The sequence below is a fragment of the Saccopteryx bilineata genome, chromosome 1, assembly GCF_036850765.1.
Source record: "Saccopteryx bilineata isolate mSacBil1 chromosome 1, mSacBil1_pri_phased_curated, whole genome shotgun sequence".
Lineage (NCBI taxonomy): Eukaryota > Metazoa > Chordata > Mammalia > Chiroptera > Emballonuridae > Saccopteryx > Saccopteryx bilineata.
Genome location: NC_089490.1, coordinates 274,561,764 through 274,576,671, shown reverse-complemented (window position 1 = coordinate 274,576,671; position 14,908 = coordinate 274,561,764). Strand labels below are relative to the sequence as shown.

The 14,908-nt window shown below is 48.0% G+C and overlaps 1 protein-coding gene across 5 annotated transcripts in view; it reads right to left on the bottom strand.

The window, feature by feature from the left end:
• Positions 1 to 367: 367 nt before the first annotated feature.
• ADAMTS16 (ADAM metallopeptidase with thrombospondin type 1 motif 16) overlaps positions 368 to 14,908 on the bottom strand; it is a 172,037-nt gene continuing 157,496 nt past the window's right edge. For all 5 annotated transcript variants that reach the window (XM_066253601.1, XM_066253602.1, XM_066253603.1 and 2 more), the window contains 5 exons: positions 14,204 to 14,405; positions 13,852 to 14,046; positions 11,272 to 11,496; positions 2,345 to 2,492; positions 368 to 1,603 (listed from right to left, as the gene is read on the bottom strand). In XM_066253601.1, the coding sequence (XP_066109698.1) occupies positions 1,488 to 1,603; positions 2,345 to 2,492; positions 11,272 to 11,496; positions 13,852 to 14,046; positions 14,204 to 14,405 (886 nt within the window). In that variant the 3' untranslated portion in view covers positions 368 to 1,487. The remainder of the gene's footprint in view (positions 1,604 to 2,344; positions 2,493 to 11,271; positions 11,497 to 13,851; positions 14,047 to 14,203; positions 14,406 to 14,908) is intronic.

Here is a 14,908-nt window from a genome sequence, read left to right as displayed (position 1 = left end):
TCTCTCTCTATAGCACATTGGTTTTGTTTCTCTGGAGAAGCCTGACTTATAAAGCGGGCATCACAGGTCAGGGGTCACCTTTTAATCAATCGTGCCTCTCAGGTTGCAGGAGAAGGCGAAAAAGAAAAGTGGTCACTAAGCTAAGCTGGGTGGCCCCAGGGGCGCTGCCCACCCCCATATTTGCTGCCTCCATATCCGGTCACTAGCCATCTCTCTGCAACCTCATTTGAGACACTATCTCCTCAAACCAGTTCTAAACTTTCTACTGGCTCTAGAGCCCCATCTCTTTGAGACAGCTTTCCAGTCTCTGTACAAGATACAGACCTCCTGAAGAATCAAGCGCAGTTCAGAATCACACTGTACAATATAAAATTTATTATAAACCTCCAGCAAATATAAATATCCAGGTGCCCAATTCCGAATGCTGCTGCGTGGGGGCGGGGGAGGAAGTGGAGTTGGGCAGGCGGCTTCCCAGTGCGAAATGAATGCTCCCTCTCCGAATGGCTCTTAAAGAAACAGCCAACAGTTACGGGGAAGAATATGAAGAACCTTACAAGGCACAAAAACAAAGCGTGAGTTCTAAGGTTATCGTGTTGGCGTGTGTGTCCGAGAAGGACCACCTACACTCCTTCCTGGGATAGCAGGGATTGGGTGTAGGCAGCAATTCTAGAGTCGTGGTATCACCTGTAATTCTGACATTTAAAAAAGAAAAGCATTAAGAAATGGGTTTAAATAGAAACGTTCACTTGTCAATAACTGAGAAAGATAAAACATAAAATCCTCTCCTCCAGCACATAAGCCTGAGAGGGAGAAAGCACCTTAGCAGGAATTTCATTTTTCCTGTTTCCAGAAGCAAAGTCTCAAATCAAGACAGAGTCCAACCTCTCCCGGGCAGGCTGGTGCCCCTGAGTGACGGCACCCAGCTCCTGTGACAGCACCAAGTCCTTAGGAAGAGAAGCTGTTGCTGGGGCATGAGCAAGGGGCTGGGAACGCAGCCAGGAGCTGGCTGGGCCACTTGCTTCTCCTGGTTGAAGGCTGTTTTTTTCTGACCTTAGTGGGGCACATTCGAGGTGGGAGGGAAGCCGGCATCCTTAGTGGCAGATATTTCATACGTATTCCTAATTTTGTGGCCTTTCCTTCTTCTACAAAGCACCAAAATGTAGCATTTAGCAAGTTCAGCTCCATGTGTGTTTCTGACTTGATCGAGCTGAAATACAGCCGCTGGTGAGCACCTGTTCCGCAGAGGAGGCCCTGCTGCCTGCTGCCAGGCTGCAGCCCAGCATGACAGCATGCGCTGGTGTGTACACAGGTACACACACACACACACACACACACACACACGCCCGCGTGCGCGCAAAGAGCCTAACAGCTAACAGTTTTTCTTCTTCAGCTTCCATCTTTCTTGGACACATTCTCCTGCAGACCGTACAGCTCAATGGTGCTGGAAACAGGTACTTTTCTCGGCCCTGGGAGAGAGCCCGACTGACTTACAGGTTGGATTTGGAGCAGGTCTCGCAGCACTGCTGCCCGTAGAACTGGTGGCCGCACATGCCGTGCTGGGGCACCAGGGAGCACCAGTGCAGCAGGTCTCTGCAGGAGGCGTCTGCAAATGGGCATACTCCAGGTTAGTCAACGTCCCCATGCCACGTCCAGTGCCAAAAGCTGATAAGCCCGCTAGCAAATCAAGGTAAATTTGTCATTGTCTTGAAGCTGCTGAGGGAGGGCAGTTCTTTAGGTCAAAGGGAGCCGTGTGTAACCTTTTGTTTTTATAAGGCTCCTCCTAGAAGGTCCCAGAAAAACTCAAATTTCATCTTGTGCATTAATCCCACTCACTCAACCACTCATCCCTGAGACAACAGGCTCTGTGGAGACGGAAGTTAGGTCATCTGACTCTCTGACTGAGCCAGTGCACAGGCTCTCCCCAGCTCGTTCTCCCCTCCAAGAAGCCTCCAGAGACAGGCTGCTGGTCTCCACACAGGCACCAGAGGGCCTGTGCATGGGGAGGGTGTTTGACAGCAACAACAGACAAGGTGAGCTCTGTGTAACTCACTTATGAATAAAGTGAACAGCACTGGAACAGGAAAAGACATCTGCTTTCTTAAAGCTAGACTTAAAATTCACTGCCATCAAAGTCACTTCTGGGGAGGTGTTAGAAATAAAGGCCGTTTTATGGGAAAACTGGAACAGGGGATAGAAAGGGAGAAAAGGTGTAGCAGAGCTAAGGCCTGAAGTCTAGGACTCTCTAACCAGGGGACACCCCAACTTCCTCAGGCCCTCCCACTCCAGAGACAGCACCCCCCCCCCCAACATGCCAAGGCCGAGCCCAGGAGCTCCTGGCACTCACCTTTCTTCTCTGTGACAGGGCAGAAGTGAGTGTTGCAGGCCAGGGAGGCTTCAGGCTTCTGGTGGATAAAGCAGCCCGAGGCCGGCCGGCCCCCGGCCCGGCACTGCACAGACCTGGTCTTCACGCCGCCGCCACAACTGGCCGTGCACTGAGAGAAACACACACGTGACAGTCACCAGGGGTGCTCCAGTTTCAGAGCACTCCTCTCTTCTCAGTGTCCCCTCCACCCAGACTCCTTAAGGTGATCTCTCTCTATGATCGTGGGTGGCTGACCAGATTCTGGATTAATCCAGGTAGGAACAAAGGGGAGAGGTACCCAGAAGTTCAAAATGTGCTTGAGTCATCCGTGGGCTGATGGACACTAAGAAACGGGCACACATCTGGGGATAGAGCATTATTCCCTGGACCTGTCTGGGCTGTGGGCCTGGCAGGAAGGAAACAGTGCCCTTCACGGATGCTATCCCCAAGCCATCCCTTTGGTGCTCCTGACAAGCCAACTCCCACAGAGACTTGATAAGACTAAATCCTTCTAGACCCCAAGTTCATGGACTCTGGACGCCTGGAAGTGGCAGTACCACTTTTCTGGCTTTATTTTGCTACAACATGCACATCCTCCCAGTGGTGTTGTTCTTGGACACCGAGGCTCCGGAGCCTAAGACAGACCGATCCCAGAGCTAGAGAATGCAGCAACATGGCTAGAGAACCTTCCTCTAGCTGGCCAGGTGCACACCCAGAACATACGAGTGGGTCATCTGAAATCTACTGTGTAAGAAATCAGGAGAGCAGTGATCAGAAAGCAGGGGAACCCCAAACTGCAGCAATCCATCTGTCCAAAAGAAAGCAACTCAAACTTTAGACTGAATTATGTTAACTGTGCTTAAACTAGGCCACTGGTTCAAAAATGTTAAGAATGTAGGCAATTAAGGAGCACCTGCAGGAAGATAGGATTAGAAGTCCCAGTGCATGGTGGGTAAGCTAAGCGGCTGCTTTAAAATGCAAAAATGAAGCTGTTCAGTACTGGGAACATCAAGACTCAGGATGCTTGCCAGACTTAGAGGAGAGTGCATCCGAACCCCAGTGGAATGCATTAAGGCAGCAGCCCAGGGCTGGTGCACAGCAGACACTGGCCTGGAAGTGAGCAGCCAGGTGCATCCCTGCTGCTCTCTTCACTCATGACCTGCTGCAATCAGAGACTTGCTGAGTGGCTTTTTAAAGCCCCTGCTGGTAGGGACTGTCAAAATAAATAAAGAAACAGAGCCACACCAAAATGGAGCTGGAGCTGCCATGCCAGAGCAACTGCCTTGCATGTTTATGTCTCAAACTGTGGAATGTTAAATAAGGGACAAAATAACCCTTGGAATGGGCTTGAAGCACCTCTGTGTCCCGAGGAATTCTTTGCGAAGGTAACAAGAAACAGATATTTAGACCAATAGATTGTATACTACTGGTGTGAAAATTAAAACGTTATTTAGAATTATTGTCATTATGTTACGGTATCTGCACCAATAAAAATGCCTTCTTTTGATTGATGTCATTGTTCCTCTTCCCATTATCATAAATACCCCTTGACTTCACCTCCTAATCAGAACACTATTAGGGTTTCTGCCTGAACCAGTGATTTCCGAAGAGGTATTCTTATTGATCTAAAAAAAAGTGTTTGTTGCCTCTTACTTAGAAAGGCCTTTATTTTTACTGATGAAGCAAATAAGACATTAAGACATCTTCATCTGTTCCAGACTGCCTTAGTCACGTCCAGCCCTGCAAGTGTCCACAAGTCCTCCCCCTCAGGAGTTGAATTTCCTTCATAATCAGCAGCTAGGGAGAAATTCCATTCTTGCTAAGAGCCTTTTGCCTCAATCAGAAATCAGGAGACCTGGCCACTATGTGTCATCACATCAACAGTGCCCAAACAATTAACATGCGGTTTAGTTCTTGCCATCGTTGATTCATTTATTTACAGGTAGAAATCACTCAGCTCCCTTAGCAGGTACCGTGTTAGAGACTAGATTCTGAGTGGTGAATATAAACCACTTGTTCCATGTTTCTTTGTCCTTTTAGGACTGAATTCAGTTTGATTTAAATTTATGAACAGCGGTCCATAGAGCCCATATCTGTCCTGACTGCAGACATTTTAACACGTCATCTTGTCGAGGGACTGAAACTTTTTGTGCATTGCCTTGACGATCACTGTTGTCCTTTAGTCAGACAGTCTAACAGGTGTTCCCACTTAAGCCATTCCCAGGCCAAATTAAAATGTGAACCACCCATCCCTAAACCCAAATGACCCATATAATGGAAATCAGTCCTACCAGGTGACAAACCATTAAATTTGATGATAAGCAAAGCCATTACAATTAACAGAAACCCTGCAGATCAAACATAGAACCACAATCTTTATACTGTTACAAGAATAAATCTGTCTGGGGGCAAAGTTCAGCCAGGCACTGGCCACACATTAAGGCCTGACAATTTCCCACAGTCTGAGGGCATAGAGTCCTGGGTACAAGTGCTTCTGAGAAACACAGCTGTAAGAGTTATCACTCCCCAAAAGTTAGTCTCAGATCATAATAGATGAATCGTATCGGATAAAAACTTCAGGCAGTGCATGATAAAAGTGACTTATTAGACAAACAGATTGAGCATTTCAGACTGGTCAAAGCTCTTACAGACAGGTTTTAGGTTGTTTTGTTTTGGTTGAAATTAAATACTGATGAATATTATTTTCCCCTTTGTAAATTTGCTGGGAGTCTCCAAATTGAGTAGAGTTGCTTGGTAGCTAGAGGGTGGGGAACTGGTTGTAGGAGCCACAGCATCCTCACTGACAGAGACGATAGTCTTGGGGAGATGCCTTTATTTGTCTCCCACTTGTGCTTCTCTAGGGACAGGAGGCAAAACCCCTGCCCCCAAACCACTCCACTCGACTCCTTAGCTCATCAGTCGCTTCATCTCCCTAGACAGACTGTGTTCTCAAAAGAAAATTAAAGGGAAACATTTGAAGCTATTGATAATTTTGACAATTTCTTTATTATTATTATTATTATTATTATTATTATTTTTCTTTTCCCAAGTAAAAGGAGAGGAGATAGAGAGATAGAGTCCCATATATGCTCTGACCAGAACCCATCAGGCAACCCTGTCTGGGGCCATACTCTGCCCATCTGAAGCCATGCTCGCAACGGAGATATTTTTACTGCCTGAGGCGGAGGCTCCATGGAGCCATCCTCAGTGCCCAGGGCTGATGTGTTCGAACCAATTGAGTCATGGATATGGGAGAGGAAGAGAGAGAGAGATAGATAGATAGAGAGAGAGAGAGAGAGAGAGAGAGAGGAGAAAGAGGGAGAGAGAGAAAGAGAAAGAGAAAGAGAAAGAGAAAGAGAAAGAGAAAGAAAGGGGAAGAGTGAAGCAGATTGTCACTTCTCCCAGGTGCCCTGACTGGGAATTGAGCCTGGGACATCCACCCACTGGGCCAAAGCTCTAACACTGAGCCAACAGGCCAGTGCCTTTTTGTTCATTTTAAGTAGGAAATGCTTGCAAAGGATATAGTTCAAATGTCCCTTGCTCCAGTAATTTAAATTTAAAAAATCCTAATTTGAAAACATTTTGGGGAGGGATTCATATATTTCTAAATACAAAAGCTATGTCAGGTTTGGAGACAATCAGACCATGGTAGAGCTGGAACATAAGCCAAGGTCAATACGTAAGGTCTGTGAAAAGTGTACCTCTTCCTCCCCAAGGTCTGAGGGAATGGTTATTTCTGCAGGACTCAGAGCCTGGGATCAGGAATTATGGCCAAGGGACAAGAGGAAAGGCTGTGGCCAGGCTGGATGTCATGACTTTTAGAAAGCTGGTTGATAAATAGCCAAACCTGAACTCACAGAGACATTACCAGAGCTCTGATACAATTACCACAGGGGCATAATTTAGAGGGGATTTTGAACTGATTTTTTAATTTTTTATTATTATTTTTATTTTTCTGAAGTGAGAAGCAGGGGGGAGGCAGCATGCACCCAACCGGGATCTACCTGTCATGTACACCAGGGGGCGATACTCTGCCCATCTGGGGTGTTGTTTCATTGCAACCAGAGCCATTCTAGCGCCTGAGGCAGAGGCTGTGGAGCCATCCTCAGTGCCCAGGCCAATTTTGCTCCATTGGCTGCGGGAGGGGAAGAGAGAGACAGAGAGAAAGGAGAGGGGAAGGGGTGGAGAAGCAGATGGGTGTCTCTCTGTGTGCCCTGGCTGAGAATCAAGCCCGGGACTTCCACACACTAGGCCAATGCTCTACCATTGAGCCAACCGGCCAGGACCTTGAACTGACTTTATTCTAGTAAAAGTTTAGCTAACAATGAAAAAGATTCCATGATATATTAAATTGGTTCTGATAAATATTTGTTTGTTTTGTTTTGAATTAAAGACAATAATTATGTGTGATTTTTAGCTCTGTCATATTTGTTCATTTCAGTTTCCCAGTCAGAGTAGGGTTTATGTGAGACGATTGTTGGTTAGTACGTGCGGGCAGCTTCCTGAGTGAGAGTGCATGCGGAACCGGGACGACCCTGGTCTGTGAACAACCGGCAAAGCCAAGACTAGAAGGGCAAGCACCCCACCACCTCCTGGCCACTCCTGGCAGCAGGTGACTGGGAGGCACAGAGCCTTGAGGTCTCCCCTTTGAGCGCTACATTTTTCCTGCTAGAAAAGTCCTGGTGGAGGCAGGGACCATAGTATTCTCAGATTCAGCTCCTATCTGCACCTGCCTGTGGTCCTCACAGCACGGGGCCATGAAGAATCTGAAGTTAAGACACAGCTCTTCCCTTCTGGGGGGAAAGTGTTTGAATAAAACACAATTGGACTAAGATACAACCACTTGTGTTTGTTTCCTGGGGCTGCTGCCACAAATGATCACAAATTTGGTGAACTAAAATAACAGAAACGACTCTGAAGTTCATGAGGAGTCCAGAAGTCTGAAAGCAAGATGTGGGCAGAGTAGGTTGTTTTCTTGTGAGGTTCTGAGGGCAAGTTTCTCCATGCCAGGAAAGGTATTTTGCATCCAGAAGAATGAAAGATGGATCATAAAGCATGTATGGTGGAGACAGGCTCAGGCCTGGAGGATGAGGAAACCCCTGAGGTGAGGCTCAGGTGGTGGGAGAATGGTCAGTCAGGGGCCAGTGGTCCAGTCTCACTAAGCTCATGTAGTTATAACAGGTTGCCCATGTGAACCTTGAGAAAACAAGACACCTAACTAAGAAAGATCCCTGGTGGCTAACTGGGCTCAAATTTAAAAACACAGCCTAGTGGTCTCCCACACAAACTGCATGGAGAAGTTGGTGCAGTACTGTCTGCATGCACTCTGTTTCTGCTAGCTAAACCAGTCCTTATAAACGAGTTCCTGGAGTCTTATTTCAACCAATAGGACTGAGGCTTTTCCCATCCAATCAAAGCTGTGTAGCTTTGACCAATCAGAGTGGCTCTATTCTAACCAATCAGGACAGTGCCTTTTAGACTAATCAAATTGCCAGGATTTGGAATCCTCATCTGCATGAAGAGAGACCAATCAGGGACCAGGGTTGGGTACTTCTGTGTATATAAGCCAGCTCCCCTCTGGCTCAGAGAACACACTTCCCCTTTCTATCAATAGTGGAGACTGTGCCCTTGGCTGAGCTGAAACACTGAAGATGTCTCACCAGAGCAGGGTGGAGCAGACCATTGAGGAGGAGAGCAGAGCTGTATAGCATGAGAGGGGCCTGCTGCAAGGCCTCCTCACTGCCCGGCTGCCTTCACATCCTTGCTGTATCACAATTGAGCTATTCCACAGCACTGCTATATCACAATTGAGCTGTTTTGCTCTAAATCATGTTACTTTCTTCACCCCACCCCAAATTGGGGATTCCTGTTGGCACTAAATTGGCCTCATTGACCATCAGTTGACATTTGGCTCAACCTTCCAGTCACTTTTTGTGCATGGACCCTGGCTGGAATGCTCAGCAAGCACCTGCCCCTCGAAAGCATTGATTTCTAATAATGAACACTGATGTCCTTGCTGATGGAGTGGCTTGTCCAGTTGGCCGGTCAATAGCAAGAATTCTCAATCCTTAACAAAATTTTACCCAAATATAACTTAGCTACAGGTTTTGTGGGGCTGGGGACATAGCAGCCTGACTGGGAAGAAAACCAAATACAACTTTTAATGAGCTCGCCTGACCACATTCCTTCTACCTTCTTGGGGGCTCTTCACCCTCACCTGATCAGGCTCACATACTCAGCGGACATCTTGGGTGACCAGACACACACACACACACACACACACACACACACTTGCCTGTCACACACTAGCCATGTGAGATGGGCCTTTGTTTTCATGAACAGGCAGGAAGGAAGCAAGTGGTTAATAAGCAAGCATTGTCTTTGGATTTTAAAGATGAAACCACTGCACATGGGTCTCTTGAAAGCATGCAATATCAAGGGACAATGGAATCATAAAACCCTGAGACAAGTGTGTGTTTTGTGCTGGGAGAGAAAAGAACTCTAAAAAAGAAAAAGAAGTGGCTACCCCCCGAATACTTAGTATGGGCTAGGTGCCCTCATAGGAACAGGAAGCTATAACTATATTTTACACATACATACACACACACACACGTATATACAATGTACGAATATATATACACACATATGCAAATATACAGAACTTACATGTAAAACATTTAGCATAATATCTGTCACAAAGCAATCTTTGGGCAAACAGTCCTGATAGTTATTTTGTGACCATATCTGTTTTCTAGAAGCTCATGTTTAAGTGGGCAGCCTTGATCACTGATGGTCACTAGCTGGAGGATGGACAGAGTATGAATCCAGCATGAGAATGAGTCTCTGCTTCAGAATGTTTTTACCCATGTTCCTTTTAGTATAGAACCTCAGGGCCTCTTCCCTGGGTGAACTTGGGGTGTAGAGCACATTCCTTGGGCACCCCCATTCTTAGTGGGATGGACTGGTTGTTCTAAGAGTTCGAAGTCACCCCCTACTTAGTACAGGCCCAAGGGAAGGCTTGACATGATGAGTTTGTGAATGGGCAAACTAGAGGACAGGAAAAGCAGTCTCTGTCCATGCAGGGACAAATTTGGGGCAGGAAAAAATGTGACATAGGCTGCCAGCTAGGTCATTTCTATAGCATGAGGCACTGAACTGATCTTATGAGAAATATTTTTGTAAAGAGATAAAGACCCTTGAAACTTCCTTTAGAAGTGAAAAAAGACATACATCAGTCCAGTGCTCTTTGGGATCAGCTGCTGGAATCAAAGGCCCAGCTTGGGGGCCTTGAGAGGATGCTTATGACAGGACAGTTTGGTGGTATGATACCCTTGTATAGCTGATAAACTCAGGATTTGACTTTGGGTGTTGGGGCAAACATTCCCTGATATGGTTCTGAGATCCTGGCCAAGGACCAGGCATTTATAAGGTGGGAATCCAGAAGTTTGTGGCTATGCATGACATCATTTTAATTTACCTTTTAGAAGCCAACATTTTGCCTATGCATCCATGATGACAATGGGCTCTGACTTTGTCTGTGTTGTGCTGCCCAGAGTGGGGTGGGACAGTGGAGGGCACCCCAGGGTCAGGCTAAGCAGTCAAGACCATGGATAGGTACATAGTGATTATAGGCTGAAACCACATGATACTCATGGCCCCCCCTGAGAGGGTCAGCTTCGGCCTCTCACTAGACTCTCTGAGCCTCAGTTTCTTCTTCTGTGAAATGGGATGATAATGTTATCTCCATCATAGTGCTGCTGGGAAGGATAAATGAGTTGAGAACCTTACAATGCTTAGCACAATGCCAGCCGTGGGGTGGAGAGGGGCTCCTAGCAGGTGTTAGCCATTGTCCTGCCTTTAATGCTGTGCATGGTAGTGAGGCTCCCAGTAGAGAATCCAAGAGTACCTTCCAGGAATAAGAGTACAATTTCAAGGACCCTCTGCTCTTGCCAGATGGGCCTGGCAGAAGGGGACACACAAGCTGGTGACCACCCCACACTACGTCACTCTCTCTCCACCTTTATCTCTTCGGAAAGGAGGAGAAAGTTAGAGATGGAACTTCCACTGTGCAAAGTAGAAGGAATGTAGAAAATCAGAAAATGTTCCCTTCCCCTCCCTATAGGGTCAGGTTACGCAAAGCGCCCCCTCCTGAGAAGAAGCAAACAGTGCAGGTGCTCCAGGTTTGGTCAGCTGGGATGGGTTAGGAAGGATCATCCCTTGGCACCCCTCTGATGAGGGTCAACTCCAAGGAATCGAGAGCAGAAATAGCAGCAGGAGCCAGAGGAGTGAGGGTGTGGGCCTGGGACAGGGAGAAATCCGAAACTACGGGCAGAAGAGCAGAGCCACAGGCAGAGAAGGGACGGAGTGCAGTGCAGGGGCTGCCAAGAATCCAAGGCAGAAAACAGTCCGAGGAAGGAGGGTGAGTTAACAATACTAACAGTGAAGTTCTCCGTAGAGTTGAAAGAAGTGTGGAAGGAGGAGGGAGGTGGGATCCCGAAGGCCCTGAGAACAATCCTGTGGGCGTAGACTGCCTTAGTCTGAGCCTCAGGCAGGATGGGACAATTCTAGGGTGTCCTGAATGCTCTTCTCACTTAATTTGTAATAAATCTAGTACAATCTCACAACCACCTACTTATTTGTAATTTCTTCCTCATTCACTCATTTCTGGGGAATTCTGCCCAGTTTTTACCCAAAACATTGTATTTTCCAATGCTTAATTGGGAGACGATTTAGAGCAAAGAACATGTGCTCTAAAAGATTCCATTACTTTTGGACACCATCCTCTTTGGAAAGCCACAGGTAAAACCCAAAACACAGGCACCTGCACGTTCGGGAGAGAAGGGTCAGGAACTGCTTAGTAGAAACTCCCCACCTGAGCCAGCTGCCCAGGTCAGAAGCGGGGCCCCTACCTGAGACCAGGGTGAGGCAAACCAGCTGGCCTGCTGGGGGCCCGCGGCAGCAAACAAGGGATGCTTGGGGCAGGGAAACAGGGCGCAGGCGCGTTCCACCTCCAGGTCGGGCTGCGGCAAGTGCAGGCACTTCTTTGAGCTCAGCTCCCGGTACTTCCCAGAAATGTACTTTTCGGCACATTTTAAGAATCTTTTCTGTGTTCCCCCTTCACATGTAACAGAGCACTAAACACAAAAGAAAACGAAAGATGTGAGTGAAAAATATTTCTGTGGTGGTTGTCTCCTTTACAAATTCTTCAAGTCAAGCTCTCTCTTCATTATTTCAGCTTGAACATTTACACACGTGTAAACATTCAATGAACTTGACTGGCATTTCAAAGGCATTACAGACTCTATCATTAAAAGAAAAGAAGAACTTGAAGCCATAATGGCCTAGAGTTTGGGGGCATTAGTAAGGGCAAAGCAATCAAATCCATGAAGGAACTGATAGTGAAGTTACCATTACACTGGGATACCAAAATATTGATATGTAACTGACATTGGGATACACTGAAATTTAACACACAAGTCATGACGTGAACCCCAGAGCTCCGTGAGCTAATGCCACCTGACTGCAGTATGAAGAGGGACCCTAAAGCAGGGACAGGTGGGGGAAAGCCAGGTTTACAAATCTTCCCCAGGAAGCCCAATGCTCTGCTGAGGAGAGCAAGCACATGCGAGGAGCAAGTCCATCTGTTCCCCATAGAGGTGTGCTACAAGCATGAGCTGTCACTGCTGTGGGCCACCCCGGCACGTGCAGAATGGGTTCTCGGCAAACTGGAGGGCCGGGCAGAGGCGGCATCTGCAGGTTGCATAAGGAAGACACAGGGGGACAAGGAACACTGGTGTGCCAGAGGGCTGGCCAGACTCAGAGGGTCTCGGGAGAGAGGTCCCAGGGTCCAGAGTTGCTGGCCTGAGCTGGAGGAGTGGGTGATACTGAGTCCGATGGGTGACTCCATCTATTGTGCAGTGTCTGCAGGTTGCCCAAGTAGAGGATCCTGGATGACCACACCTGTCCAGGCTCTGACCTCACACTCCCACCCTCAGGCAAGGCTTATAGGCATGCTTTGTGGGTGTCCTGATGCTAATACGGAGATGGCTGGAAGACTACTCTCAGTTACTTGCTCGGCCGTGACTGAGAAAAGCTGGGCCTGTGTGGGGGTGCATGTGTATGTAAGATGTATGTGCACCTGTTAAATATTCACAGCAATGACTTTCCACCTGGACACTGCCCACAGATTATACAGTTCATGTCCCTTCCTTCTTATGCACTTGGCCTCCTAAGGACAGTGCGGTTTGGTTCTGGGCAATACTGACGTTCCTGTGTCCCAGGTGAGAGAACCTGGTGTTCTTCATTAGCCATGGCAGGCTTGCTTCAGTGAGCAACCATGTTTGTTTTTTTTCAGTAGCAAACTGAAACAGGGTCTAAATGGGATTAAAAGGCCTGTTTGGCATAGCCACCCCTTTATTGATTGATTCATGTCCCATCCTGATTAAGGCACCATTCCAGATGTGAGCTGGACTGAGACCCTCTATCTGTCCCCGAGTAGCTCAGGGCCAGGGATTGAGGGGTTTTCTGTCCACAGGTGCTGCAGAAACACAGACAGATAGCTCTCGGGTTACAGAAGGGCTCTCTCAATACCCGTTCCCACTCGGTGGGGTGTTGCTCTCATTCTGTTATATATTAGCTTTCTGATGTCCTTCTGGGGTTTCCTGACACCTCCTCCTCCAAGTTGAAGCACAAGCACAGGGCGATTAAAAAGCTTCTAACATACTCCTCAGGCAGCCTCTGCACATGCCCCAGTGCCCCTCCTCGGTGTGGGAGGCTGTGCTCGGAAGAGAGGCAGCTCTGTCTGCACCCTCAGGCTGTATCAGCCCTCAACTGGGCCATTGCCAGGCATAAAACCCTCAACTCTCCAAACTTCTGTTAGTCCCAGCATAGCAGGGCCAGGGCAGTTCCCTAAGAGTACAAATAAGGAGGCTTCTTGGCCTTCAGTGATACAAGGTGTTGATTAAAGCAAACCCTACATGAGCAATTTCTTCCCCCCCAACTGAGAACTGTTCATGGACAAGGTCCTCTGACTTTTCCAAGATAATGCATTCTCCTCTTGCTCTGTGTTGCACAAGTGCCTCTTGGGAATTGACTGCAGCTGTTCTGGGGTTAGATGCGACCCCATGACCCCACAGTCAGCATGAAGAATGTCCCCTACTCTCACTCTTGTATCTTGTTCATCCCTCATCCTCTTCTCAGCACCAACTAAGTGATGACCTTGTGAATGCCACTGGGTGGTCTGTCCAAGGACAAGATCTAGAAGATGAAGAACGTGTCTGGGAATGAAGTACCCTGAGGTTTGCTGAAGCTCCTAGTGTTTTGAATGGGGGGGGGCAGAGATAGAGGAAGAAGGGGTGAAGGAAGAGGAAGAGAGGGAAGTAGTGAAACCAGGTGAAGAGATAGCAGCCCCAAGATGAGAACTGGTCTATCTAGTTCTGTCTGGACCAGGCGCATCTATCTGAATCCTACCTGGGGCCAAGACCACCTACCTGGGACCAGGCAGACACAAGCCACTGCAGCTTCCTGTGCTTGTGGCAGCGCTTAAGCGGACAGGCTTCATGAGTCCTGGGTTTGGGCTCCGAGCTACAGAGGCTGTCGGGCAGCAGTTGTGCCCTGGCTGAGGGGTTGGTACTCTTACAGGCCACGAACCTCTTCCTCCATCCCTTCCCACAGGATCGCGAACACTGCACAGGAAGAGTAAGTATCAGCTCCCAACTGGGAATGGATCAGACGTTCCTGGGGGACCAGGCCACAGAACCTGCAAGACCTGGTGAGACCCAGCTCTGTGTTCCACATGAGGGGACCAGCTGCCCGTCCCCCTATCCACCCTGCCAGAGTTACCTCTGCCCAGGGCCCGGTGCTCCAAGTGGGCGGGCAGCTCTGGGACTGGCAGGCCTGTTGGCCGGAGGGGCCAGGCTGTGGGCACAGGCTGGCCGAGACTCGCTCTGATCTGTAGTGGGCTCGCTGCATGCACTGGACCACTCGGCTCTGTGTTCCACCGCCACACGTCCTGCTGCATGTACTCCAGTTCCCCACGGACCAACTGGGAGGGGACAGAGAGACCTACAGTGAGGGACGACGCCACCTAGCGAGAGGAAGGCCATGTCTGATGTTACTTCTCATCTATGGTCTGCATGTGCAGCGTTATTTTTCGTCGCCCCTGAGGCCTCCCCCTGAACGTAGCTGCTTCTCTCTTCCTGATTAGCTTTCTTGATTGTCATTTGACTCCCTGCCCTGGCTTTCAGGGCCGTTTGTGCTTGGAAATAACTCTCTTTAACACATTTTGTCTGTTCTTCTTCTAGTTTTTTTTTGAAATGGAAAACTTCAAACATGTACAAAAATAAAGGCTATGTCTTATCCACACATAGTCAACAATTATCAGCTTATGCTCCACTCCCCCCAACAGCAAATTCCAACCTGTAACTATTTCAATATGCATCTCTAAAAGATAAGAATTTTTATTTTTTAACATAAAATTATGACATATAAAAAATTGACAATCTTGTAATACCACTTTATTTTCTGTATTCCACTCCTGACTGTCAT